This window comes from Saccopteryx bilineata, chromosome 1 (genome assembly GCF_036850765.1).
Source record: "Saccopteryx bilineata isolate mSacBil1 chromosome 1, mSacBil1_pri_phased_curated, whole genome shotgun sequence".
Lineage (NCBI taxonomy): Eukaryota > Metazoa > Chordata > Mammalia > Chiroptera > Emballonuridae > Saccopteryx > Saccopteryx bilineata.
In genome coordinates this window covers 255,330,752-255,357,982 of record NC_089490.1, presented here as the reverse complement: position 1 = coordinate 255,357,982, position 27,231 = coordinate 255,330,752, and the positions used below count along the sequence as shown (strand labels likewise).

Below are 27,231 nucleotides of genomic sequence, written 5' to 3'. Positions count from 1 at the left end.
AACAGAAACCACCAGGAGAACCCGTACACAGTGTGAGGTGTCAGGACAAAGCAAGCTCAGGACCTCCAGCATAGTGACCACTTTGTCCACCCCCGCAAATAAGAGAAACCTTTACAATTACCACTCCGGTTCACAGGTCCCAGGACAGCCTCCCCTGGTCTTGCTCTGAAACACAAAATGGCCCACTGCATTCACCGCGCCTGTTAGGAAAAACTTCTCAGTGAAAACAAAAATAAGAAAATATGCACATTTTAAGGGTCGCTCAGGGAGAAGTTAAGGTTTTTATGGGAACAGAATGTCAAGATAGCTAAGAGAAACGTAAGACGATAGGGTGTCCACAAACCACAAGAGGTTGCTAGGAGACAGGAGAACACAAAAGGTCTTGAAAATTAAAAACATGACCTACAAATCATAAAAGTCACTCTCAGGTTTGAAAGACAAAGTCAAAGAACTTTTGAAAATACATGCTAACATTTTCCAAAAAGCTAGGAACTGTTCTGAGCCTGTGTTGTGTTAACAGACACAACGAGCCCAGCAGAGACAGGTAACAGAATGCTGCCCTTTTTGGGTCAGGTATGTAGATACAGATTGAGTGGTTTCCTCAAGGCCACTAGCTAATAGGCGAGGATTAAAACTGAGTTAGTCCACCTCCAGAGCCCATGAAGCTAACTGCTATGGTATAATATTTTCAAAAATATCAGGTAAAAGTTTTTCAAAAGCTTACTCTGTGATGGACACCATGTTTGCCCTCAGAACCAGCCTATGAGCCCAGCACTGTCTGTCCATTCTAAAGAAAAAACTGTGTAAGGTCAACAGACCCACACAGACGGGTCACACAGACGAGTTGGGAGCTGCCACTCAAATCCGTGCGGTCTTGGTCCCTAACCTATCACACTGACTAACCCACAAGGGGCTAAAAGTACAAAGCTAAAGATACAGTCTGCAACCAGCAATTTAGTACATATCTGACTTGGAGTGGTTTCAGATAGAGAGGAGAGGAAATGGAGTGAAGACACCACCAAATACATTTTGAAAGGAAAGTCCTGAAGCTGAGAGAAGACTTATTAGAATGCCACAAGAGTCGGTTTTAAAACGAGCGATACTTGGACAATCACTGTGAATCTCAGGGCGCCAAGGACAGAGGGCATTGCTAACACGTGTGTGGATGAAATGGGAGGAAAAACCAGATGAAATGAGATTTGACTGAGGACAGACGTCTCACCTACCACCCTGGACACGGGTGGATGGGGTTGGAAATTCTGAGGGAACGGCAGTTTATCTAGAGATATGTTTCTAAGCCAAATCATCAAGGAAATTTGAAGGCAAAGAGGAGACAATTTAGATGTGCAAGAAATGTAAAACTTTATCTCTCTTGTAGGTAGTTACTTCAGACTCTGCTCCAACCTGGTAAATCAAGCAGTAAAAAGAAAGAAAAAAAAGACACGGGCTCCAGGAAATAATGACTTCAACCAAAGAAAACTATTAAAAAACCCTGCGTGCAGCAGGTGGTAAGATCAAATAGTTTAGGGTATGGGAAGGAGGGTCCCAAGCGACATGCAGGGAGGGAGGGAGGGAAGAAAAGTAGGGGGGGGAGAGAATGAAAAATGGCAATTTCAGGAAAACAAAAAGGTATATGAAGAAAGGAAATGTAATAACTTTTTCCTACAGTTAATAACAGTTGGCACAGTAATATAAACGCTTTCTATTAATATTCAACCTGTATACCAAGGTCACGTAACTGTATTGCTACAGAATACAATGAGAAGACTGAAAGCAAAGTACCTTTCCTGACGGGCGGAGAGGGCGGGGCTGAGGGCGGTGGGTGTGGCTGTCCTGCCGGTGCCCACTGTGCCCTGAAGCTAAGCTCAACCTGGGAGAAGGGGCGTCAGCCCTTGCAGGGTAAGGCCGTCAGAAGAAGCATCTTTCCCTGACATAAACATGCTTCTTGCTAACAGGAGGACTTAGGTGTAAATAATTATGGGGGCGCCATCTCAGTCCATCCAGGCAACTGTGACAGACACCATGGTCTGGGGGGCTTACCAACAACAGGCGTTTATTTCTCTCTGTCCTGGAGGCTGGAGTCCAAGATCAGGGTGCTGGCAGATTCGGTGACTAGTGAGAGCTCAATTTCTGGTTCATGGAGGGTCATCTGCGCTGTGTCCCCACGTGGTGGAAGGAGTGAGGGAGCTCTCAAGGGTCTCCTTTGTGTGGGCACTGATCCCATGGATGAGGGCCCCAACCTCACAGCCTAATCAGCTCTCAAAGGTCTCACCTCCTAATCCCATTGCCTCAGGCAACAGGTTTCAACACACGAGTTTTGGGGGGACACCAATAGTTCATAGCAGGCCCTTAAAAATGTTAAGTGATACTATTTATATGTGATAGCATAAAGGTTAAAGCTTGTTATCTAATATGGCAATGACAGTCACAGAAAACACATCTGTGTGTGCAGACGGAGGAGAGAGCATGTCCAAGTGAGGAGACATCCTGTCAATCACATGAAGAGTCAGTCAACTGTGGGCCAAGTGTCTTATTTAGAAATGCAAGTATCTATGAGAAGAGCTAATGCCTATGAGAAGTGGGGGCAAGCAGAGAGGGGAATTTGGACTGGTGACATTTAGGGCCAGTTAGTTTTCTCTGTACTGTAATGTCTTCTCTGCTATCTGATTTTTTAAAAATACTGCTGTGCATGTATTATTTGGATAAAGGAGATGTTCCAAAGAAGTAAAAACAAATTCTAATTTAGTTTATTTTCTCTGCCCAATGCCCTAGGCTGTATTTTAAGCCCAGACAATCTGGAGATACAGAAATAGAAGGAGCAAGACCACATGTGGTTAGAAAAAATTGCATCAGAAAAAATATGCCAAGGCAGAGTGCAGGAAAGAAGAATAGCAAGAGAAAGTCACAGCAAACAATCTGGAATATGAAGGACAGGACATCCATTCTTTGTGCTGTGTGATCATTCATGTGCTCAGAAACAGGCACTGGATGTGCACTTGGTGCCTGGCACCGTGATGACAGCCCTTTGGGAACGTTTCATCTTGCAAGGTTGGTAAAAATAGTCCCCAGGAAGCATAAGACAAGCCAGGGGATAAAAATCCCAAAAAAGCTACAGAGTTGGGAGCATTCAAAAGAAGGTCACATCTCTTATGTGACACAGAAGGGAAAGAGACACCACAGGACAAGACAGTCACGTGACAGCCAACCGTTTCTGTGAGCAAGTGTGCCTTCCTCAGTCCTTCACCGTACCTGAAGAACAGGCAGGGGCAAGTTAAAGGCAAACATCCACATGATCACTCATTTTGAAAACACATGCCGGGCCCTGGCCGGCTGGCGTAGTGGTAGAGCATCAGCCTTGCATGTGGAAGTCCCGGGTTCGATTCCCAGCCAGGGTACACAGGAGAAGCTCCCATCTACTTCTCCACCCCTGCTCCTTCTCTCTCTCTCTCTCTCTCTCTCTCTCTCTCTTTCTCTCTGTCTCTCTCTGTCTCTCTTCCCCTCCTGCAGCTATGGCTTGAATGGTTCTGGCTGGTGGCCCTGGTCTTTAAGGATGGCTCAGTGACCTCTTCTCAGGCACTAGAATGGCTTGGTTGCTGAGCAATGAAGCAGTGGCCCCAGATGGGTGAGCATCACCCTCTAGTGGGCTTGCTGGGTGGATCCCAGTCCAGGAGCCTGTAGGTGTCTGTCTCTCTGCCTCCCCACCTCTCACTTAGTAAAAAAAAGGAAAACACATGCTAAAATAACGGATAACGGTAGTTCCTGTGCCAGACATGTCTGTAGAAATTCAAACACCCTTCCAAGAACCACAGTCAATATAACAGAACAATCTTCCTTTGACACATCCAATGAATCTGGTTGAACCAGAAACAAAATTCAGCTCTAACCAGGCACCAAAAAACGTACATTGGGTACGTTCTGTTCTTAGGCTATAGTTCTTCCATATTCTAAGTATTCATGGCTTAAGGTAACTTTACTGGGTTCAACAAAGGAGTCTTCAAAGAATCCTAATAAACAGAACATCTGCTCTAACCACAAAGCTAGCCACAATGGCTGCAACTAGGCCCTGGCCAGTTGGCTCAGCGGTAGAGCGTCGGCCTGGCGTGCGGGGGACCCGGGTTCGATTCCCGGCCAGGGCACATAGGAGAAGCGCCCATTTGCTTCTCCACCCCACCCCCTCCTTCCTCTCTGTCTCTCTCTTCCCCTCCCGCAGCCAAGGCTCCATTGGAGCAAAGATGGCCCGGGCGCTGGGGATGGCTCCTTGGCCTCTGCCCCAGGCGCTAGAGTGGCTCTGGTCGCTTGCGGCAGAGCGACGCCCAGGAGGGGCAGAGCATCGCCCCCTGGTGGGCAGAGCGTCGCCCCTGGTGGGCTTGCCGGGTGGACCCCGGTCGGGCGCATGCGGGAGTCTGTCTGACAGTCTCTCCCGTTTCCAGCTTCAGAAAAATACAAAAAAAAAAAAAAAAAAGGCTGCAACTATACAAGTGAAACAGTCACACTAGTGGTGGACTTCCCAAGTGAAGCTTCTCTGCTCATTTAAAGAGGCTCCTATATGCCCTGATCCCGATCCTCCCTGCCACCCCTCAATCGCCAGGAGCAAGGCACTGGGCATGTGTCCATGGCCTGCTCCTGTCTCTCTTCTCTTGAGACCCAGTTACTCAGAGACCCACATATTTTACTTTGCTCCAAACCCAGTGTCTCCTAGGGACAGGCTCCCACAAGGATGGGATGTGGATACCCAGATGTTCATGAGCCTGATGGAGTGTGGGACTCTTTCAGCTCATGGATACAGTGCTGGCTGGCCCCTAGCAGACACCTCCCAGGAGACCAATATCGCTAGTAAGTGATGGGCTGTGTTTGTCATCTTTTTTGCTCTTCTGACTTCAATAATTAATGCAAACTTGGGTGAGGAAAAGAATTGATATGTGTTGGGTTCCCTCAACACCCTGCAACAATCTGCCACTAAATGGGCACAGGATGAAGCAGTAAGGTTGGCCTGTTGGAGGGTCTGTGTGGCACCGATGATACAATCAGAGACTATGAGACTAATTATACACTAGAGGTTGCCCATTTCTTTTTATCCCTGCTGTTCCTGACATTCCTGTTTCAGGTTGTACCCACAGTTCACTCTCCGTCCTTCCTTTCTGAGTATGCATGCACACGAGCACTCACACACACACACACACACACACACTGTATACATAGGAATAAATTACATATAATGGAAAACTTCAAATCTATACAAAAAAGAAAGGGAAAATAGTATAACAAACTCATGAGCCCATTACTGTTTCCACAATTAAAATAATTTAAACAAATGACCCATCTTGGTTAAACAACCTTTGGCACCAACCTCCCTGCTGTCCACACCTCTCATTCCCCTCTCAGCTCCTTGTCTCTCCCATCTCCAGATCCACAGGCAGAAACCAGGAAGTCAGGAAGAAGAAAAGAATAATACTGGTGATTCGGATCCATGTAGAAACTGGCTGGACCAGCAGACAGCCTCTGCCTTCAGCAAGCTTACACCTCAGGATGAAATAGTGCAGGGGGGTCAAAAGTAATTACAGGGGCCTGACCAGGTGGTGGCGCGGTGGATAGAGCGTCGGACTGGGATGCGGAAGGACCCAGGTTCGAGACCCCGAGGTCGCCAGCTTGAGCGCGGGCTCATCTGGCTTGAGCAAAAAGCTCACCAGCTTGGACCCAAGGTCGCTGGCTCCAGCAAGGGGTTAATCAGTTTGCTGAAGGCCCGCGGTCAAGACACATATGAGAAAGCAATCAATGAACAACTAAGAAGTCGCAACGCGCAACGAAAAACTAATGATTGATGCTTCTCATCTCTCTCCGTTCCTGTCTGTCTGTCCCTGTCTATCTCTGCCTCTGTAAAAAAAGAAAAAAAAAGTAATTACAGGGAATCTGGGGTGTATTTTATCTTCAGCAACAGTTTGTGCTGCATAACTCTGGGTTTTTAGGTAGATTTTGGAGATTTCCCTAGTGACTTGGAATTGTCTTGAGGGTGACAGAGAATGGCTGCAGCACACTGGTCACAGCATACTTCACACAGATAAGACTGAGGCTTTGCAGGTCTGCGGGGAGGTGGGGGGCTGGGCCAGTACCTGAGCCTGGACATTCACTCCAGAGCTCCTAACCTCTAAACTTATTTCCCTCACTGTACCAAAGGGGCTTGTTTGCACAATTTTTCTTTTTATTGATAGTGAATGATATGAACTTAAAAGGCAAGTAAAAGTGCCGTGGGTTAGAATAGGTGGTCAGGAGAAGACATGTCCCTCTCCAGACGGAACCTGCAGTAACTATGGACAAGGGGACCCAGTAAAGGTGGTGGACACAAAGTCTGAGCTTCAGTCCAAACTGAAACAAACGTACAAGAAACTAATCAGGACAACAGCACAGCCCACTCAACTTTATGCAAAGCTTTTTTTTTTTTTTTTTTTTTTTTGCATAACAAACTCAGTTATGGACTTTTACATTAAATATGTCAATGGTGTGTTCTAAGCACAAGTACAGTATGGCGATGCCCTCCATTTATCCTCCAGTGAGTCTAGCAAGGCTTAGGCTCAGCCTAACGCAATCATGCTGTAGCTAATAACCAATAAGTGTTGGTAAGACAATCCAAATCCTTTCACACACACACCCCTTTCTTCTTCCTTTGCTAACTAGCTCCCTGTCAGGTTGTCAGCTACGTTCAAACCCCACAGCTTGAGTTCTCACGTGCAGGTGACCCCTTGGTGGCAAACAGAAATCTGAACGAAGATGCTGGCATTTAGGTCTGAGTCGGAGGAGAAGGCACCAGACCACGAGGAGGAGGGACGGATGGGCAGTGCTGAGACGGAACGGAAAATTCTTCTCCCAAAGACGCGAGTACGGCGGTAAAACAGCGCTGTCACCCCGCGCGGGGCGGGGCGGGGCGGGGCGGGGCGGGGCGGGGCGGGGCGGGCTGACCCACTCCCACGGCGCTGGGCGGCAGCGCCACCTGCTGCCCGTCGGTATCAGTGTCCACTGCCCACTTGTAACCTGTCTCATTTACATCCTCCATCAGTTACGGGGTGCTGCAGGAGGTACCGCTTTAAACCACGAAACCGCCCTGTGACAGAGCAGCCCTGTTTGCCAGGTCAGCTGTCACCCGAGCGAGCTCCTAACTTGTTAAAGCGCTGACGGGAACTTAATGGCGGTTACTCAATGCGGACGTCTTAAGGCAGTAGAAGATGTGGCATTCTTAAGTTTGATAGAGTTCCCATTGTGTTCTAAACATTTAAAAATTACTCAAATGCTGCATTAAATATACTTAATTCTTTAAATTCAATGACCTACTTATGTCAGTGTGGACTCACACATATTTATTTTATACTTTCAGTTATAAAATAATACTCTTTATTGCATTGTTCAAATTGTTTGAGTTTGGGCCACTTGGAACACTTTAAGTTGGTCCCTGTGACCTTAAGCACATTTCTTCATTTAAAAATTTTAAATAAGCTTTATAATTTTATTTTTTAAATTTTTTGGTGACGGGGAATACATTTAAATAACATTTGGCTATAATTCCCAGCAATATAATCATTACATACATTGGGGAATTCTTGTGAAGCCAGGAAGAGCTAACTTATAAGTTATAGTCAGACGTAATGAAATTTTTGTGATTGTTAACAATAGCATTTAAGTCAATGTAACATAGATTTAATTAGCACTTCCTAAGTTTGATCTGGCAGTTTATTTTGTGCACTTCAGGGTCAAAACTTTCTTTTCTGGTGTTTGTCGGAAGTTCTGGTTCCCTGGACCCTACACTTCTGCAAGTACAGGAGGGGTTACCTCCCGTGCCACGGTCCTGCAGAAGGAATGTCACCTCCCAGGTGTCGGTGCTAACCTGGTGCATCTGCTTCGGCTGTGCCCGTCTCCTGTCCCTGGTCCCCACAGCAGTGCCGAGGTTGAGCAGGAGAAACTGACAACTGCAGTGAAGGTCAGATTCATGAAAGAGAAAGGGGAATAAGTCCTAGTGAATGAGCCCACATCCTTACCACAGGAGACAGACAAATAGGGGAGAGGGGACAGATATTAAAAGTGAGAAAGGACTGACTTGGTCCATGTTTTCCTGGAAGTATCAGCTGAGTGTGATGATCAGAGCTCAGGAGTCTCACACCCACAGTGATGTGAGTGAGTACGCTGGTCACCTCCTGGTGGCAGATTGGAAACAGGCAGAGATCCTATCAGATGAATACCCTTACATCATAGAGTATAAATAATTATGTGTGAGGTCAGATGGCTACTACACTTACCAGGGCGATCACTTCCTAGGATATATAAATGTCTAACCACTGGGATGTACACCTGAAACCAATATACTACTGTACATCAAAGGTAACTAAAATTATTGAGCAGAAGAAAAAAAAAGAAATATAGTCCCCCTTCCACAGTGGAATGAATGGCGCAGGCAGCTGTTTTTTGTTTGTTTGTTTTGTAATTTGAAAATATGTAAATTTAGTTGTGATCCTGCTGATTGGAAGTTCTGATTAGTAGTTATAATGCACCATTGTTTGAAATTTTAATAGAGTTTTATATAACACAGGAAGTTTACTTTATTGAGGAAAATGCTTCATAGCACCAAGTCTTTGAAGAAAGAAACCAGGAGCCGTCCTTGGTGGAGAAAAGCCCAACCACATGCAGGTGACATAACTGAGACAAGTGACCCAGCAGAGTGATGTTTTACGTGCACCTCAGGCATCGAATAACATGATGTTTGAGGGGTTTTCACACATCATCTTAATCAATTTTCACAATAACCTTGCAGGTTCCTTATTATTACACTTCTTAGCTGTGGATGTTCTGGCTCAGAAGATAAAGAACCTTTGTAAGGGCTAATATTCATCACACCTGTGTTACAAACAGAGGTCTCCTTTGTGCTAGCATCTATTTTTCCCACTCTATTATTGCCTAGAAATGTTTGTTTGTGCCCCAGACCTGTGTAGAAAGAAACCTCCATGAAATTTCCTCAACTGATAGTTTTGTTTCCTTCTAATTATTTTTAATAGCAGTTTACAAACCCTTCAAAGCAATTTGAGATTTTGCCCTTTCTTTTACACAAACAAGCTGTAATACAAATGATAATGTTCTATAATAACAGGCCATTAGAAAGGCAGTCATTAATTCTTGTTTTCTTTCTAGGTCAGTTCTGCTTATTGTAATTAGTATATTAGTAATCCAGGGTAAGCAGTGTGCCTTGGCTGAATAAGTCAAGTTCAAGATCTATTATAAGCTTTAATATCATCATGTTTCTTTCCTTCATAGCATTTACTTATGTTTCCAATTACGCATTTGTGTGATTTTTTTTTGTATTTCATCTAGACTGTAAGCATTGTATGCTTTTATTCCTCATTGAGTCCTCTGTCCTTATCACCATGCCTAACAACTAAGGGGCCCTCAATAAATGCTTGTTGAATAAATGTGAATGGCTGTATGTGTATACATGTATGTATGTATATTACATATGCGTGTATAACTGGGTGGGTGAGTGGATGGATGGACGGATAAAGGAAGGGACTCAGGAAATGAGAGGCCATTTTGAATTGCTAGTATTGAGGAAGGCTTCATAAGTGACCTGGGGTTTCATCTGAGCTTTGAAAAGGGAGCAAGAGCAAGACCTCAACCCACATGTTGAAATATACAATCTCTATCACAGCTTTAATTATTTTCTGTCAGGGCAGTTAGGGAGATGCACCCTAACTTAAGCTTTACAGCAGTCTTCTTTAACATTTGTGGGTGAAGACATTATCACTATGTTAAGCAACACAGCTAATTAAAAGAGGAAATGAAAATTATTCTTAAATGAATAGAGTCCCACTTCCTCTCCAACTTCCTTTTATACTATGTATACTTGTACTATAAAAATGTTTCAATAGGACTTTTTACTCAAAGGTAAAATTAAGCCATATTCGCCTCTTCCACAGACCTGCAGGATACATTAGAAACAGTAGAAACAAGGAGCTACATTTTAATTTAGAGGCTAAGGAGCAATTGCCTCAATGTTTGTCCTGAAAAGGCAATAGGACTCAGGCAGCTGTTTCTCTTGCTCAGCATCCAGACTCTCAGAACCCAATCCTTGAGCAGCCCAAGTCACAGCTGCCAGTCCCTGCCTGGCCCTTGCAGATGTCTGCGTTTTCAACTTCTTACAGGACTTCCTCCCCTTTGGTTATGACAGAGGGGATTAGGGGACCCCATCCAGGCTTCCTTTTCTGTGCATCTCCTCCTTCCTCCTTTTTCTAAGTTTTCTCCCCCACACACTTTTTCTGTCCTCACCCAAATGCTTGCTCTAAGATTTAATTAGTCGATCTAGCAAATTAAAAGGTAATTATTGCTTTTTAATCTTCTGGTTTCTCTCCTCTAGAAGCAATGTCAGATTTTCCCTTGCTCTGGTACCTCTCAATATTCTCCTTGCTATTTTCCAGAAACAAAGACTAGAAAGAGCTCCCAGGCCCTCCCCTGCCGCCAGACAGGACACTTGTGTGTATTAGCATGATGAGTTTCAGATCTCCTGATTTGATATTTAAAATCCTATGCTAATAGGTAAAACCCAGCTATCTGAATCCCTGCTCCTGAACTCTGAGTTGCACGTGCTGTCCCCTCTTTCTGGAACACTGTCCCTGCAGCCTTTTTGCCTGGCTAGCTCCTCCTGTACATCAGTCTCAGGTTAAGTGTCACTTTTCACAGGAAAGCATCCTTGTATCAGGTGCTTCTCTAACATGGTGTCAGCATGCACCAGCCCCCTCCCTCTGTGGATCCCCTGTCCTGAGAGACAGGCACACATCGACATCACCTGGCCCTCCTGGGTCACTTATTCACTAGTCATCAATTTCATGACCTTGGTGTTCTACAACTTCTTGTCTATTTCCAAAAGATGCTTTTGTTCAAGACATGAGCCATCCTTCTTCAAAGAATTTGTGCTGTGAAGTATTTTTCTCAGTAAAATAAATTTCCTTTGTTATATAATAATTTCTTTTGAAATTTTCAACAATGTTGCACTATAACTACCAAGAAGAACTTCCGATCAGCGGGATCACAACTGAATTTACAGTGGATATCCATTCACTCGAAGTGGACAAATTCTAAAATCCCTGGTCTGGGTATTTTTCATGATATAGTCTCATAAACTTTGATTTTTAGGTCCAGCTCAATGGAGCGAGAACAGCTGGTAAGTCACTCACGTGCTTATCGATAGTGGTCACTAAAGTAAGGGAAGGGTCGGGGGGCAGTGGTAGGGGCTGACGCAAGCTGAGCTCACAGCCCTGAGCAGTCCTTTGATCGGAGAGCTAAGTGGAATGAGTTCTCAAAGTGAAGATCTGGAGGAGAGTATCCCAGGCTGAATTACGGCAGGTTTGGGGACTGGCAGGAAGGTCAGTGATAAGTACACTTTCAGGACAAGGGCATGTGCAATGATCAATTTATGTGCTAGCAGCCAATTATTATCTGCATTCAACCAGGTTATAAATGCAAACCACTTCGCCCTACTTTTTACAACTCCATACCTTACTAGCAGTTATGGGAGTAGAGGACAATGATGGACATGACTCAGTTTCTCTTTACTGTACACGTGCCCCACCCTTTCTCCTCTCTCCTGTGTCCTGTTCTTTCTCCTCTCCTTCCCTCATGCTCGCCCCCTTCATCACCTCTCCTCCCTTTTCTTCCCTGCACCCCTTCAAATTTCCATCTCCAGTCTGCATCTGTTATTACAATGTTTGCCTGCCTTTCCAAAGTCTCAAAGTAATAGTTATCCTTGAGAGAAGAAGATAACAAAGTCTGTTTGCTTTTGCATTAGGTTATTAGTAAAAGTAACCACATGCACCACAGTTAAGAGGAAGGATGTTGGGGGTGGGCAGAGGAGAAAAGACGCCCAGTGTGGCTTTGCTGAGTCCTCACAGAAACGCAGGCTGTTCCATCCTGTGACTTGGAGCTCATCTCCGAGACCACGGCCAGCACCTGGCATCTTACCCTCAAACATTTCCCTTCCATCTGCCTTACCCTTCTGTGCATAGTAACAACAATCTGCCCCAGACTGTTACTGACCCCGCACTGAATGGGCTCCAGCTTAAGCCACTGAAAACTGTTCCGACAACCTCTGGTGCTGCTTCTCTCGCCCACCTCTCTGGTCACTTCCTTAGGGACACTCATCCTTCCCTTCAGCTGCCCTGCGCTAACCCTTGCTCTCCCCAGCTGATTCCCAGCACCGACCAAGGACAGGCACCGCTGGGGTCTCTGTCTGCCTACTTTGGTGCCTATGATTGGGTGCTAGGTAGGCATGGGTATTGATTATTCCAGCAAAAAAACTTCTTATTTGAGACTTTTAAATGACTGCCTGCTCCAGGACCATTCTAGAAGTTGAGAGCAATGTGAAACCTTTCCCTCTACAGAAGGTAAAAAGGAACTATTTCTAAACTTTATGAATTTACACCTTGCTCCTTTCCAGTCATTTCCCAATCCAGTAACTCTTTTAAAATGTAAACATTATCACATCACTCTTCTGCTGAAACACCTTCCTAGGTCCACTTGCACCCCCAGTGGACCAGAGGACCAGAGCCACATGCCAGGCCCTAGGAGCACTGTGTCTTCTGCTACCCCCTCCCCCCACCTCACAGGGTCCCCTCGGTCCCTCCTCACACTGCAGCCACACTGCTCCCGCCGGGTCCTAGAGCTCGGTGAAGTCTTTGGCACCTCGAGCTCTCTTCACACGCCGGCCGTGCCATGCCCATCGCCATGGGCACACAGAAGCTCGCCCCCGTCCTCAGGTCCCCGCTCCAGTCTGCCCTCATAGAGGTCTCCTTTGTCCCTGTTGTTAAAACCCAGACTCACTTCCCTACCACCACTGCTCTCAGAAACAGAGACCGTTTTTTCCTTTAAGGCATCTATTATACATTTTTATTTGTATCATTTTGGGTCCACTTGGGATAATAAAAACCATATCAGCTTGTTTTAGCAGGGAGAAATGAATGTAAAAAATTAGCCAAAAAAGTATCGGTAGTCTGAAAAGACAAATCTGAGCCTGAGGTGCCCGGAGAGATGCCGCAGGCAACAGCGCTGAGGGTGGGGGGCAGTCAGAGCCGGGAGGGGCCTACAGGCTCGGGGCCCAGAGCTCCAAGTGCCAGTCCCTCCGGGCGGCGGGTGTGGAGCAGGGCCCTGGACAGCCGGCTCTCCCATGCTGGGGGCGGGTGCGCCAGGCTGTGCTGCCCCAGGACAGTGCAATGGGTTGGTTCTGGGAGGACTGGGAGGAGACAGAGACTTCAAAGAGCGGTGACACCGGGTAAGTCCATGGCAACAGGACACCATAACAAGGTCCCACTCATTCTCCTTAGCGCCCCCTACTGACAGGATCCAGTGTGGGTCCACCTGTCAAAGGCAAAATGTGGTTCCCAAAGTACCAGCCTAAGCAACTCAGGGTAGGTCTAGAGATGAGATATCACAGCTTAATAAGTAATGCAGTGCTTATTTTTTGATTACTGTCTTTCCTTTCCAACCAGACTGTTTTTGTTCAGAACCCATGTCTTCACTGTCACTCTCTGACCCCTCTATGCACACAGCACAGCAAGAAGTAGATAAAAGGTACACAGCACAGATTCTTAGGATGGATAAATTTATTAGTTTTTTTTTTTTTTTTCAAAACTACTTAGCAAAAAGTACAATTCAATTCTGGCCCTTGAAGAACAGAGTGCGTCACACAACGATCCAGGCATTTTGGCCAAATGGATGAGGCAGTTTAATATTTAGCAGGAATTTAAGACATTCTCACATGACATATCTAAATATTAAAATTACACAGAAAACATTCATATGTTTAAATGCTCAAGGAATGAACAGGCAGCAAAATCTCTGGGAGATCAGAAAAGAAAATGGTGGACGTCTTGGACTACTGACTCGGAAGGTGTGATGGTCAGGGGCCAGTGTGGGAGGGGAAGACAGGGAAGTCAGGAAGAGGGACAAGTTCAGCCTGTTTTGAGATGATTCTGATGAAAGCAGAGAAGTCAAAGTCATTGGAAAAGTAGATGGAAACAACAGTGGAAAACCATGAATTCTGCAGTTAGAAGTATGAGTACTATGTCTTTTGCAAAAGAAGGTTTTAGGTAAAGGAGGGATGTTGACCACTGCCATGTCTTCTGAAGACAGATCCCGCGGCACCGCAGGGAAGTTCTAAGCACTGGAAACCCGAGCCAGAAAGACCAGCTAGGGGGCGTGGCACGTAACCTGAGCCAGAAGAAGGTGGTGGAGAGAAGAATAAACGGAAAAGGTAGCAGGTAACATTGGATGGGGCATCAGCACAACACAACGCAGAACCGGCCCAGGGCAAGGAGGTGGAAGGGGCACGGAGGCTTAACCCAGAGTGATGCACGCAGCGAAGACTCAGATCAGATACACTGAGTTTCATCAGAGGCACCTGCTTGACAATAAACGTCCCAGTGAGCACCCTCCTGTAGCTACCCCCGGGATGTAAAAGTCAGTATCAATCCGGAAGAATATATATGTCTTCTTCTTGAGGGGCTTTGGGAGCACCCAGCCTCTGGAAGTTGTAATAGTCACATGACACTGCATTTCCATAGATGTGGTCCTCGAGGTGGCACTGCCGAGTGTTCTCATACAGCTCCTTGTAGGCTTCTTCAGCTTTGGACCCACCAGCCTCCAAGTTTTCATAGCTGTCGTGTGGGCGAGTTCCCTTGGCAGCAGGCTGGCTGTCTTGGGTCTGAACTTTCGACCTCGAGCTGATGACGTAGGAACTCAAGGATAGCGTTTTGGAATAGTCTCTCTTCTTGCTGCTTCTCCTTTGCAGAAACCTGGGGAAGGCAAACTGTGTCGTGTCCCGGTGTCTCCAGTGCCACACACAGCCGATTCCACAGAGCAGCAGTAGCAGCAGCAGAAGGGAGAGCCCCAGAGAAATACCCACAGAACCGTTGCCACAGCTTGTCAACATTTCTGCACAAACTGTGTTGTTTGGTGGGGTGGTGTAGCTCCTGATGAATTCACAGGCACAGACCGACGTAATTACTTCCTGGGTTTGGTTCAAGGATGATTCTGGAAGCTTTTTCAGGCATTTCTCTTTCAGACCCAAGAGAGCTTTCTCTGACAAAGTTCGGACACAATGAGAAGAGAGATTGAGAAAGCGAAGTTTGGGAAGGTGACTTTCATTGTAGCTAATGCTTGTCACTTCGTGACTGTTGATGTACAATTGTACCGTGTCAGGGGGAAGTTTCGTCCATTCTACTTTTGCTTTTGTTGAGTCATAGACTGAAGCAGAAATGAATGAAGGAAAAGACCAGAATAGTAAACTCAGGAAAAGGAAGGTGGAGGAGTGATCAGCCATCCAGAAACCTGCTATAAGTCAAAAACATATTAATTGCATATTTATTACATTATTGTAATCAGAATCTGCTACTTCCTACCAATACACTAGCACCAGCATCCTGTCTGCTCTAACACACAGCACACTATCGGCTGTTGTGAGGGCAGAAGGGGATTTAAAAGAATCCATCCCTGCCCAAGTCTGAGTGCTTTTATTGCTGATATTTCATATGGTTTCTTGACAATGAGGCTAATAATTTTCACACGAAGGATAATGCTTTGGACACAGCAGGAGGGAAGGACAAGAGTATTTATGTGCAGCTGATCCCATCACTGTCACCTGCGCTGTGCAGCAGGTGGGACACTTAGTCACTCCTTCCTCCACATGCCCACACAAGTTCATTCTCTATTACAGCGTGATGACCTAAATTATTGGAAATTGGGTGTCTTCCTACCTGGTTAAACGGAGGCAGAGACCACGTCTGTTCATCTTCGTATTCCTAGTGAATAGCAAAGCACCTAGCACAGAAGAGGCAAACAATGTTGACTGAACAAACGCTTAAATACACAAATGACTCCAGGTCTTAGCATCGAATTGCTTAAGTTGATAATTTAAAGTTGAAAACATGTCTTCTAATGGGTACAGTTTATACTTAAAAGAACCAAAGAGCTCTGTGATATAAAACAAAGTATCTTTGAAAGCCTTCCTATCACCAGCCTTCTCAAAACTTCCAATTTTCACTCAGTTAAGATCATTTTAGAGCGTTTACTTCAATGTTCTAAAATGGCAAATAGGAGGAAACAGAACATGTTCAACTAGACTGAACGTTCAATTTTGATGTTATCGACAAAATATTACTGCCTGCCTTCTGCCTACTCACTGGAATAGATATATTGGACAGTTGTTTTTGATTTGTTTCATTGGTATAATCGACATATAACATTGTATAAGTTTAAGATGTGCACATGATTTGCTATATGCATATACTTGAAATGATTGCTACCTTTTGGTATTGTTCATCACCTTACATGGTTACAGTTGTTTTCTTGTGATGAGAAATTTTAAGATCTACTTCCTTAGGATCTTTCAAATATGCAATATTGTTAATAATATAGTCATCCAATATTGTTAACTGTGCTCGTGAAATGATTACCATCATCTGTTGAATGTAAGCATTGAGAATATGTAGTCAGGAGCTTATTTTGGATCACCCTCTAAACACCATTACATGGAGTGTCTCATTTAATCCTACAGCCACCACAGGAAGCAGATACTATTGTAATCTCCATCTTATAGATGAGAAAAGACCAAATCAAAGAGGTTAACTAACTTCTTTTAACAACCAAGAAGATACTAAATCAAGATTCAAGTAAAACTTGCCCCCAAATATTATTCTTACCCAAATTTCTATAAATGACTGTCAAGCACAGCTGCCCTGAACTTGTATAGCTTGATTAGCTCTGAAGTTCTTGAGCTAATCTGTTTCGATGTTACCAGCACCAGCACTAGACACAGAAGAGCTGGTTTATTGAATATTTGTTCATGAAGGAGCGACCTGAACTAGGGCAACGTAATAATGATAAACAGAAAAAAGAAAGCCCAGAGTCAGGCCCTGTTTTCTGTGGTGATCATGTCTGATAGTTAATGCGTCCAAATCTGTTCCTGGTCGGAACACATCAACAGACAAAACTTCAAGTTGGTATTTCAGGTGAAATACCAAATCAGATATGAGGCGCAGTTAACTTATAAAATTTATTGATAAAATATAGGGACAGATAACCCAAATGGGGAGACATGAAATAATCTCTGACACTTTTGTTGGATGAGTCCCCCCCACCGCTAGCAAGGCCAGACACAACACTTGTGTCAAGGACAAAGTTGGGCAAACGACTTTAATTATGAGGGATGTGTTTCCTTTCTGAAACAGAGGAGAACTGACTATACATAATGCATTTTACGGTATAAGTACTTATTTAAGTAATGTTATGCCAGCATATTTGAACTGAACTTCAACATTGAAATTTATCAGCTTTTTAAAAGGTGCTGGGCCTGCACCTGATGTGGGGAGGCCAACAGCTGTCCCTGAAGGTACAGTAATGAGCTGCTCTCTCTGCTTCCTGGAGAACTTATCATCTATGTTGTTCTATGCAGAGTAGACATTTCAGTACATTACAAGTATTAAAATTGTTTGCCAAAGAGATGTCCACTTAGATAAAGAGATTTTTTTATGGGAAAATAAATGCACTCTTTCCATTCAAAATAACTTAATAGGAAAAGCCCTGAAGTTCATAAACAAAGACCCAGCGGAATGAACATATGTTAAACAAAAGCCTTTTCAGTATAATTCAGCACCGAAACAAGCTTCACTTCACACACTTTAAAAGAGGACAGGACATTTTAGTTTTGATTTGGAAAATATTTCCGACAGGTAACCTAACAATTACTCATAGGTCTTAAAATGACAAATTGTTGCTAAATTTCTGGAATTTTCAAAGCCAGAGTCTGTCCTTCTGCTTGGAAACAAGGCAACGGCAAAGCACACACACACACACACGCATGCACACACACACGCACACACACGCACACACACGCACGAATCAAGAAACAGTAACATCACCCATCACATCCTAAGGCCCCAAAGTCTGTGTTTGACAAGATAAAAAAGTCACTGATTGTTAAAATGACCCTTGATTCCTAACATTTTTCATTAGCAGTCAAGTCAGGCTCTTGCTTACCTTGGGAGTGGTGGCTCAGAGCGCTCTGCTGGTTTGTTACATTTTAAACCTCTTTTGGTTTGGAGCCTGTTCCTCTTTTCACTTGGGTCAGTTACTTCCTTCTTTCCTCCTCCTTTCAGATTATTTCATACTTGAAAAGCTTCCTGGCTCTGGCGGAAGTTCTGATCAGATGCACCAGAAGGAAGATAACCGCAGGAGTGCTTGAATAAGGAGGTCCAGCTCTGCATCTTGATCAAGATATCATCCTCCCACTTCACCAGAAACCGATGCATAAAGCCTAGCTGGTTTTTATTTGAGCAGAATTTTCAGCCCTCACTTTAGAATCAGTCATTTCACTTGCACTTCACTTTTTTAAAAAGAAAGACTTTTAAGTGAGGTAACACAGAATCTGTCTGTCTGTCTCTTGTCTGTTGATAGGTCAGCTCCCATTGCAAACACTGTGTCCCAATGCCCCCTCTCCCCTCCGGTGGCATCTATACTTGTTAGGCCAGTGTCCCAATTTTGGTTCAGGGAATGTTAATATTATCTTAAAACCGATGATAAGAACCTCCCTGAGTACACGCTCAGCTGCACTATTTCTGGGATTTTCTGCAGATTTATAGGCACTCGGCATATGAAAGGCTGTGAGCAGTGCTATAGCAAGCCAAGAAAAACCAAATGTGAAGAACAAAACAAAAACTCTTTGACCTCTAAATAAAGAAACTAGCATGTTCTGAGCGCTGAGGAATCTTCTAAACCCCCTGTCCCTCTGTCACTACCCAGTAAATCCCGTCCACGACCTGAGGGGGAGGCTGCTATCTGTCCCATCTTCCAGGGGAAGGGGAACTGGGGGAACGAATCACCACCGCTGCAGCCTGGTGTCTGCCTGCTGCACCTGGCTGAACCACAGGGCTGCTGTCTGTCAGCATGAGTGACGCATTTCCAACACAACAGCCTCTCAGAGACAACGCTGGAACACAGAAACGGGAATGCTGCGCTCTGGTACTGAGTATCGCTGGGATGTCAGGAGAACAGTGCTGTCAGTGCAGACCGGCCACGGACGTCGTGCCCGGCGCCATGCTCGGGGGTGATAAGCAGGTTCCCCAGGCTCCTGCACCCGGGGGAGAGGCTGCTGAGTCCACAGCCATTTCAGAGCCGGGAGCTACGGGCTCCCGCACTCTGCCCAGGGGCTTGCGGGAGCAGGGACGGGCATCCAGCTCAGGCGGTCACAGGGCACCGGGCTGATCAAGGTGGAACAGGAGTGCTCCCGGCAGACTCCAGAGTGAAGGAGGCTGCGTCTCAGCACATGTCTGTCATCTGCCCTCTTAGCCATCCCTCAAACAGTCGCACACAGTCTGAGCGTAAAGTAATAAATACAGTGTTCACGCAAAATTACGCCACCTACTCTATGGGTCAGGACAACATTGAAATTAGGAAAGTTATTTAACCCTTCACGCTTCAGATTTTCTACACATGAATAAAATGGAGGGACATTGCCTGGCCCTTTTCTCTAGCTAAGAATTTTTTTTAAGTAAGAGAATTTTTTTGAAGTATAAAATCATTCTTTGAATTTATAGAAGAAATGCTATGTTTATGCAAAACAGAATGATTGCATAACTTGTACCACTCAGGTGTTGCCTCAAGTTCTGTGTTTTCCTACCTTTGGCCTGGAAAGCCACACTTTTATTGTCTTCTTGGTTTATTAACAATTAAATCCCAGCAGTTATGCCTCGGTCTCCTGTGTTTCGTGTAGTTTGGGGAGCACCGGGCCCAGGAGGAGATGATCTGTTCTGCAGCAGTTTGGACTGGACATCATATCCCAACAAACCTTCCTCTCCTAGTCATTGACTAACAACCACTTTATGTAATTGCGATTGACATTCCTAGCAATTTTTTTTTATGTCAGTTAATATATTTATTTGAACCATGTTCTTTTTTTCTTCAGATACTTGGACTGAGCAACCTCAGAGATTGTAAGCATGGACAGATATTTGTGCACGTGGGTCTTACCCGAAAGCGTGCCTGAGTAAATCTTCCTGGTCATTCTGCCAGGAACCCCAAGCCCTGGGCTAGTTGTCAAGTGCATCAGGGAAACTTACATTTTAGCACAAGGCACCCTGTTACCCGGGAAAGGTGATACAGATATTAGCTAGCAAGTTCAGTTACACTGATGGGCTCATGGGAGAGCCTTAATAGAATGAGTCACCAGCTCACAGAGTGCTACTTTGCGGGCCAAGGAGTCACGGAAACTGTACAGTGAGGATGCTGAGCAGCAGGAATGAGAAGAGCCCAAATAAAACCAGGGTCACGTTATCTAGGGGCAAAAGCTGGTCCTATCAGCAGGTGAGGTTGGTCTGTGGCCAGGTCTAAACACATGAACCCGTTGCGAGAGAAGCTATGTGAAGCTATGACGCAGGAGGCAGAATCCAGCCTGGACACCCACGCCCAGCCTGGGGCTTTGCCCGCACCTCACGCTGCACCACACGGTCTCCACAAGAGAGGAAGGGAAAGGGAGGTCCTGCCTGTCCCCTTTAGGACTCTGCTGTCCCTCTCCCTCCACATTACGTCAGACTACAGACAAGATGAAGTTAAGGAGAAGGAAACAGAGGAGCAAAACCCATCAGAGACACTGTGGGGAGTGAACCGTGAAAGATGTTTCCTCTTGGTGGACCATTTTAAGCTGTGAAATCTGTCATCTGGAACACCTGGTCGGCCCACCGAGAGGTGAATTTTTATGGTTCACTTGAGAACCTAAAAAGTTAGATTGTGGTCCAGGGCTAAAATGAAAGACACCGAAAGGAAAACAAAGTAAAATGACCCAAGAATTCCACTCCTAGAAGTGAAGGCCATTTCTGTTTATAACTGATGTCTACACAATATCCCACAGCACTAGAAACATCCCAAAGACCCGTCAGCAGCATGGGGGTGAAGACAGCACAGTACATCCACACAAGGGAATTCTATATAGCATCAAGAAAGCCAAGCTACTGATATGCACGAATAACGTGAATGGATCTCACACACTTCATGTGGAATTAAAGAACTGCACACAAACAGTACCTAGTGTGTGGTTCCATTCTCAAACTCACGCGAATCTTATCTGCGAACAATGATGGCAGAAGTCAGAGCCCGGAGTCACTCCAGACGGGGAGCTGCACCGGGAACCTTCTCAGATGCTAAGAGTATTCTATGTCTTGCTCTTTGTGGTGGTTACGAGATGTATATACATGTAACCATCCTTTAAGTTGTTCATTTAAGATTTGTGCAAATTGTATCTTAATTTAAAAAATGGGACTGAATACTAAGTTATTTTAAAAGTCATGAAAGGTTGAGATAAATATAAATAGATATGTGCTTTTGATTCGTTCAGATCACCATCTTCTTTGGTAAACTGATCCACCCAAGTCCAAGCAGAGGGACACTTTATTAAATTGTAGATAGACTCTGAGTTGGATGAATGTAAACTTTATCTGTAGCTTCTCAAGCCTGGAAGTTGGTAAGGCTGGTGGGTGCTACAGCTGAATCTTGGGTTGCACCGGTTAAAGCAGGGAATTTCTGCTTTCTAAGATTATAATCTTGACTTCCGTAAGAGATGTGTTGCTAAAAAATCCTGTTTGATGTAAAACACACAAGTGTAAAGCAATCTTACCTAAAAGAAATAATTCTGGCATCTTGGGCAAGTGACACAACTTCTCTGTCTTGCTTTCTTCACTCACAAACAACAATGCATTGGGTGGTCCCCGCGGCTCCTTCATGGTCTGCTAAGTGCAGCGGTCACCACGTTCAGAGAGAACGTTGAAAATGGTTTTCTTGTTTAGCATGTACTTCCTTTCAGTGCAACTCCCTCTCTGCATAAGTCTTTCCTAATTGCTCTGCAGATCAGATAACATAGCTCTAAGTTTGCTGCACCTTCAGTGAACAACACTCTCCTTCCCCAATTATTCATTCAGAATGAAAAAAAAAACCAAACATTGGAAAAATTGAGTAAACATTCAATATAAAAACATTTTACTTCTTCATAAATAAAACTGAAAGCTGCAGAGTTTAGTGTTCCTATAGCAGAATATCTTAGACTGTCGGCACAATTTCGCAAGTCAGGGAACTGAAAAACTGTAACAACAGGGTTTTTTTTTGTATTGCTGTTCATTTGAGGAGAGTCTTTTAAACTGCGATTAATTAGAGACACCAAATTGGTCATGGTTAGTTCTGCCGATGTCTATAAATATTAAGAGGCACCGTATATATAACCTACACTTGAAGTAACAGCATGCAGGCTGGACACGAGAACCATCAGAGAGCAGGCACTTCTTTCCCCAGGACAGCGAGGTCATGATTACCAATTCGAACCCGCAGGGCGTGAGCACAGGGCAGGGCCACCTGGTCAGAGGAGAGTACTGTGAAGCCCTTTGCTCTGAGGCCTCGAATGACTCCAGTGACACACTGATTCTGAGCAGGAAATCAGGAGACGCAGAGAACAGTAACTGCTTTAGGTTCACCTTCGCCAGTGTGGGACGGTGCCGTGTCACTATTCCCATGAGGAGCCCTAGCCTGTGAAGGAACTCGAACACCGTGGATGGGTGTTAAAAAACCCCATAAAAAATAACCCAGAGTCCTCTCCTGCCTTGGGACCGTGCACCTGGAACTCAAGAGAGCACTGGTGTGGCTGTGAGTGGTTTATGGCCTCAGGTAAGCCAGTGAGATGCTCAGGCTAAAACCTTTCCAGATGCCGGTTGTCTGTCTTCTTACAGACGACCGCCTTCACTCCAGGTGCGGTAACACTAGATCAGGCTAACATCACCTTGTTCTTCCTTCTCTTCACAGACTTCTCTCTCACCGCGGTATGTTGCTTTTATTAGTTAACCCGGAATTTAAGATTGTCTCCTTTTGGTCTTCAGCGTCTACCACTATCTCTGATGGTAACCGGAATGGGTCAGTCATTCAATCACAAAGGCCCTCGACTTACTCTTTCATAAATTGGATTTTAATGGGTCAATGGTCCCTGAATCTAGTTGCTCACTAGATTCCCTGAGGAGTTTTTTTAAATAATCATATTGGGTTCCAGGCAACAAAAATTTTCCAAAAATTTCTGAGGGTACAACTTGGATATTAGTCTTTTTTCTTTTGTTTTGTTTTCTTAGGTGAGAGGAGGGAAAATAGTGAGACAGACTCCCACATGCGCCTTGACCAGGATCCAATTGGCAACCCTGTCTGGAGCTGATGTTACAAGTACCAAACTATTTTTAGTGCCAGAGGCTGAATGCTCTGGGACCATAGGAGTTTCTTCAGCTGGGATTGATGCTTGAATCAGTCAAGCCACTGGCTGTGGGAGGGAAGAGAGAGAGAAGGAGGAGAAGGAGGGAGAAGCAGATGAGTGCTTCTCCTGTGGGCCCTGACTGGGAATTGAACCCAGGATGTCCATACACTGGGCCGACATTCTATCCACTGAGCCACTGGCCAGGGTTGGATGTTAGTTTTTAAAAGTCCCCAGCAAACCATTGTTGACCACTGAGGCCTTTTTAGAACTGATATCCTCTCTCTGTGCTGTAGAACGTGAGGAAACAGCTCAATTCTTTACTTCAGTTTTCTTCACTATAAAACGGGAACCTGATAGAGCTGCCAGAAAACCAGTCATCTGCCAAGCACCCCAAGTTCAGGTCTTTATTCCGGACCACAGCATCTCCTGTCTCCTACCACCCTGAGTCCTGCCTGATGACTTCTAACACAGTCAGACCCATCAGGCCTCTGCTTCAGATCCTGCAGTGGCCCCCAGGGTTAGAATTAGACCCCCACCCGGACGGCGGGTGCTGAGGCTTTTGTGAGGGGCCTTCCCTGCCCTTTGCTGCCTCCCCTGCAGCCTCCTCCATGCTCACTGCACAGTGGCTTTCCCACCAATGCCCAGAGCCTGTCCTGCCTGCAGGGACAGAGCACAGCTGCTCCCTTTAACCTGCTGTGACCTTCCTGTGCCACGTCATCTGTCACTCAGCCTTCTTCTTGAGTGTCCTTCCTCAGGGAGGCTTTCCTTGACCATCCAAGTATGTCACCCCCACACACCTGTCAGTTACCGTCACCCTATACTCACTCTCCTCATTTTCACAGCACATAGTATTCTCTGACACTTTTACATATGTTTATTCTTTTATCCCCTTGCCCCATAGTGTTTATTCATGAGAACAGGGGCCATGTCTGTCCACTGCTTGTCTCTAGCAGTGTCTGTCATATCAGGAGGAAGGGGTTCAATAAATGTTTGTTGAGTGAATAAATGAAACAGCACTTGTTCTGGGCTATCACAACAGACATCTGGGGTGTTAAACATTAGTACATATCAGAGAGCACAGAACACTGACACACGTGTATCAGTCTACCTCTCACACACCCAGGGAGTTCAGAGAACAATGAGGAGGCAAGCATAGTGTGTCACTCCTTTGGAAGCCTGCCCTCCCTCATCTCCTGAGTAGCAGCCATCCAGGTGTAGGTCTCTGACTAGCTTGGGGAGACTGGAGGCGAGTACAGACTCTGCTGTGGCGGCATGGCGGGGTCCCCCAGCAGAGAGGCTCTCACAGGCTGCTGCGGCTTCTCTGAGCACCCGGGTCCCTGCTGCTGGGACGGCTCTGGGAAGTGTCTTGAGAACAACCTGCTCACTACTGGGCAGCTCTAGAGCTCTCATCTGAGTGCAGCAGGGACGTTCAGGGAGACAAGGTCAGAGCCGGGGAACACTGCCATTAGGTGTAGGTTCAAGAAGAGCACTTCTGTGGGGCGAGAGAGCCTAATGCAGCCAGGCAGCGCAGTGTCAGACAGGCCCAGTGCAGGGACGCGTCAGAACGAGGCTCACTGGGACGTCTCTCCTCAGGCCTGGCCTCGGCAGCTGCTTACAGAAGCAGACACACCCTCACCACACAGTCCAGCAACAGACTCCTTGGTATTCACCCAGAGGAGTTAAAAAGTCTGGTCCACACAGAAACCTGCACACGATGTTTATAGCAGATTTATTCATAATTTTCAAAACCTGGAAGCAACCAAGATGTCCTTCAGTAGCTGAATGTGCCGGTAAACAAGCTGCGGTCCATCCAGACAACGGAATATTATTTAGTGATAAAACAAAATGAGCTCTCGAGTCATGAAAGACAGTTCCCTGTGCCCGCCTGTAGGAGCCGTGTTCACGAGGACTGCTGCCTGGTATTGTTCTCCGTGGCCTGTTTGCAGGTCGGGCGCTGTGTGTCTCCCCTCTTTCTGGCATTACACCCACCTCACCTCCTGGAGTCGCTTTTGGCTCTCTCCCTATGCCTGTTAATACAGTAGAACCACTGAATTCAAACTCTTTTTATCCTTAGAATATATAATATCTTTCCAAAAGTATATTTTAATTGTCTAAAGTAATCCTTTCTTCTGTATGGTTATGTTAAATTTTGATTTACACTTAATGTCTTCCCTTTTAAAATATTTTCCATTTTAGGCCCTGGCCGGTTGGCTCAGTGGTAGAGCATTGGCCTGCCATGCGGGGGACCCGGGTTCGATTCCCGGCCAGCGCACACAGGAGAAGCACCTTTGCTTCTCCACCCCTCCCCCTCTCCTTCCTCTCTGTCTCTCTCTTCCCCTCCTGCAGCCAAGGCTCCATTGGAGCAAAGATGGCCCGGGCGCTGGGGATGGCTCCTTGGCCTCTGCTCCAGGTGCTAGAGTGGCTCTGGTCGCGGCAGAGTGATGCCCCGGAGGGGCCTGGTGGGCAGAGCGTGGCCCCTGGTAGGTGTGCTGGGTGGATCCCGGTCGGGCGCATGCGGGAGTCTAACTGTCTCTCCCATTTCCAGCTTCAGAAAAAGAAAAAAAAAATTTTCCATTTTAGGGATTACATGATTCAAAATTATATAAACATGAACTCCAACAAGTGTTGCTTCCGTGTCTGTACACTGGAGGCCGTTTGTGCCCCCCCATCCTAACCACCATGTGTTTCCATCGGTGTCTGGCTCACCTTCAGAGTTTCGTCCTGAGAATAGAAGCAGACGTCCATCTGTCCAAATCTACCCACCTCCTACATACCTGCCTGTGTGTACACATATGTTATGTTCATATCCACACATTTTGACTTCTCTCCTTTTCTCACAAGCAAGGTAGCACACTGCTCCTCACTGTGAGTCTGCCTGTGCCTCGTCCATCACCCAGAGGCTGGGCCGAGATAGAGGGGATGTCCCTTTATCCAGGACAACTTCAAGCCACATACAATTATGTTGTCGTTGATACAGCTAAATTCTACTTCAGGCTGGGGCGACCGAAGAAACACCTTTACAGAAGATTTTTATTGTTGTGCTGTGAGGTGAAAATCTGTAGTTAATGTGAGATCTTCAAACAGTGACATCACCAAAAAAAAAAAGAAATAGGAAAGCAAGGAGGAAGGGAAGGAGGGAGGGAAGGAGGGAGAGAGGGAGGAAGGGAGGGAGGGAGATAAGAAAGATCAGGCCCTGGCTGGTTGGCTCAGTGGTAGAGCGTCGGCCTGGCGTGCAGAAGTCCCGGGTTCGATTCCCGGCCAGGGCACACAGGAGAAGCGCCCATTTGCTTCTCCACCCCCCCCCCTTCCTCTCTGTCTCTCTCTTCCCCTCCCGCAGCCAAGGCTCCATTGGAGCAAAGATGGCCCGGGCGCTGGGGATGGCTCCTTGGCCTCTGCCCCAGGCGCTAGAGTGGCTCTGGTCGCGACAGAGTGACGCCCCAGAGGGGCATAGCATCGCCCCCTGGTGGGCAGAGCGTTGCCCCTGGTGGGCGTGCCGGGTGGGTCCCGGTCGGGCGCGCATGCTGGAGTCTGTCTGACTGTCTCTCCCTGTTTCCAGCTTCAGAAAAAAGGGAAGGAAGGAAGGGAGGGAGGGAGGGAGGGAGGGAGGGAGGGAGGGAGGGAGGAAGGAAGGAAGGAAGGAAGGAAGGAAGGAAGGAAGGAAGGAAGGAAGGAAGGAAGGAAGGAAGGTCATACAAACCCCAAAATCAAATAGAGACATCTGGTTGGTGCTTGTTGATGGAAGCAGAGATGGATAGGTTTCTGAATCATCCACCAAGATGTGATAATTAGATTTTTGAGAATGAGTCAATTTACAAGAGAAAAAAAAAACAACAGAAAATAACATGTAACTAGTTTCGTGAAAAAGTCTATTCGAACGAGGGCACACTGCACCTGAGATGTTGCAGGGAGTGCTGGGCACCAGGTGGCCTCAAGTTCCGGACTTG

The 27,231-nt window shown here is 45.9% G+C and overlaps 1 protein-coding gene across 3 annotated transcripts; it reads right to left on the bottom strand.

Moving 5' to 3' along the window:
* Positions 1–13,624: 13,624 nt before the first annotated feature.
* On the bottom strand, positions 13,625–21,820 carry GAPT (GRB2 binding adaptor protein, transmembrane). Of its 3 annotated transcripts, none has more exons than XM_066253569.1 (3): positions 21,683–21,820; positions 15,774–15,837; positions 13,625–15,351 (listed from the first exon to the last, which is right to left on the bottom strand). In XM_066253569.1, exon 3 carries the CDS (start codon positions 15,338–15,340, stop codon positions 14,486–14,488), a length of 855 nt encoding a protein of 284 aa, XP_066109666.1. In that variant the 5' UTR covers positions 15,341–15,351; positions 15,774–15,837; positions 21,683–21,820; the 3' UTR covers positions 13,625–14,485. The 3 variants fall into 3 exon arrangements, with proteins under 3 accessions (XP_066109666.1, XP_066109665.1, XP_066109667.1); XM_066253568.1 differs by lacking the exon at positions 21,683–21,820 and adding an exon at positions 18,055–18,127; XM_066253570.1 differs by lacking the exon at positions 21,683–21,820 and adding an exon at positions 18,055–18,093 and having other exon boundaries at positions 13,625–15,099.
* Positions 21,821–27,231: the final 5,411 nt, after the last annotated feature.

Bases quoted from the DNA above. Each gene is read 5' to 3' on its own strand.
- GAPT (XM_066253569.1), bottom strand. From the start codon at position 15,340: ATGGCTGATCACTCCTCCACCTTCCTTTTCCTGAGTTTACTATTCTGG.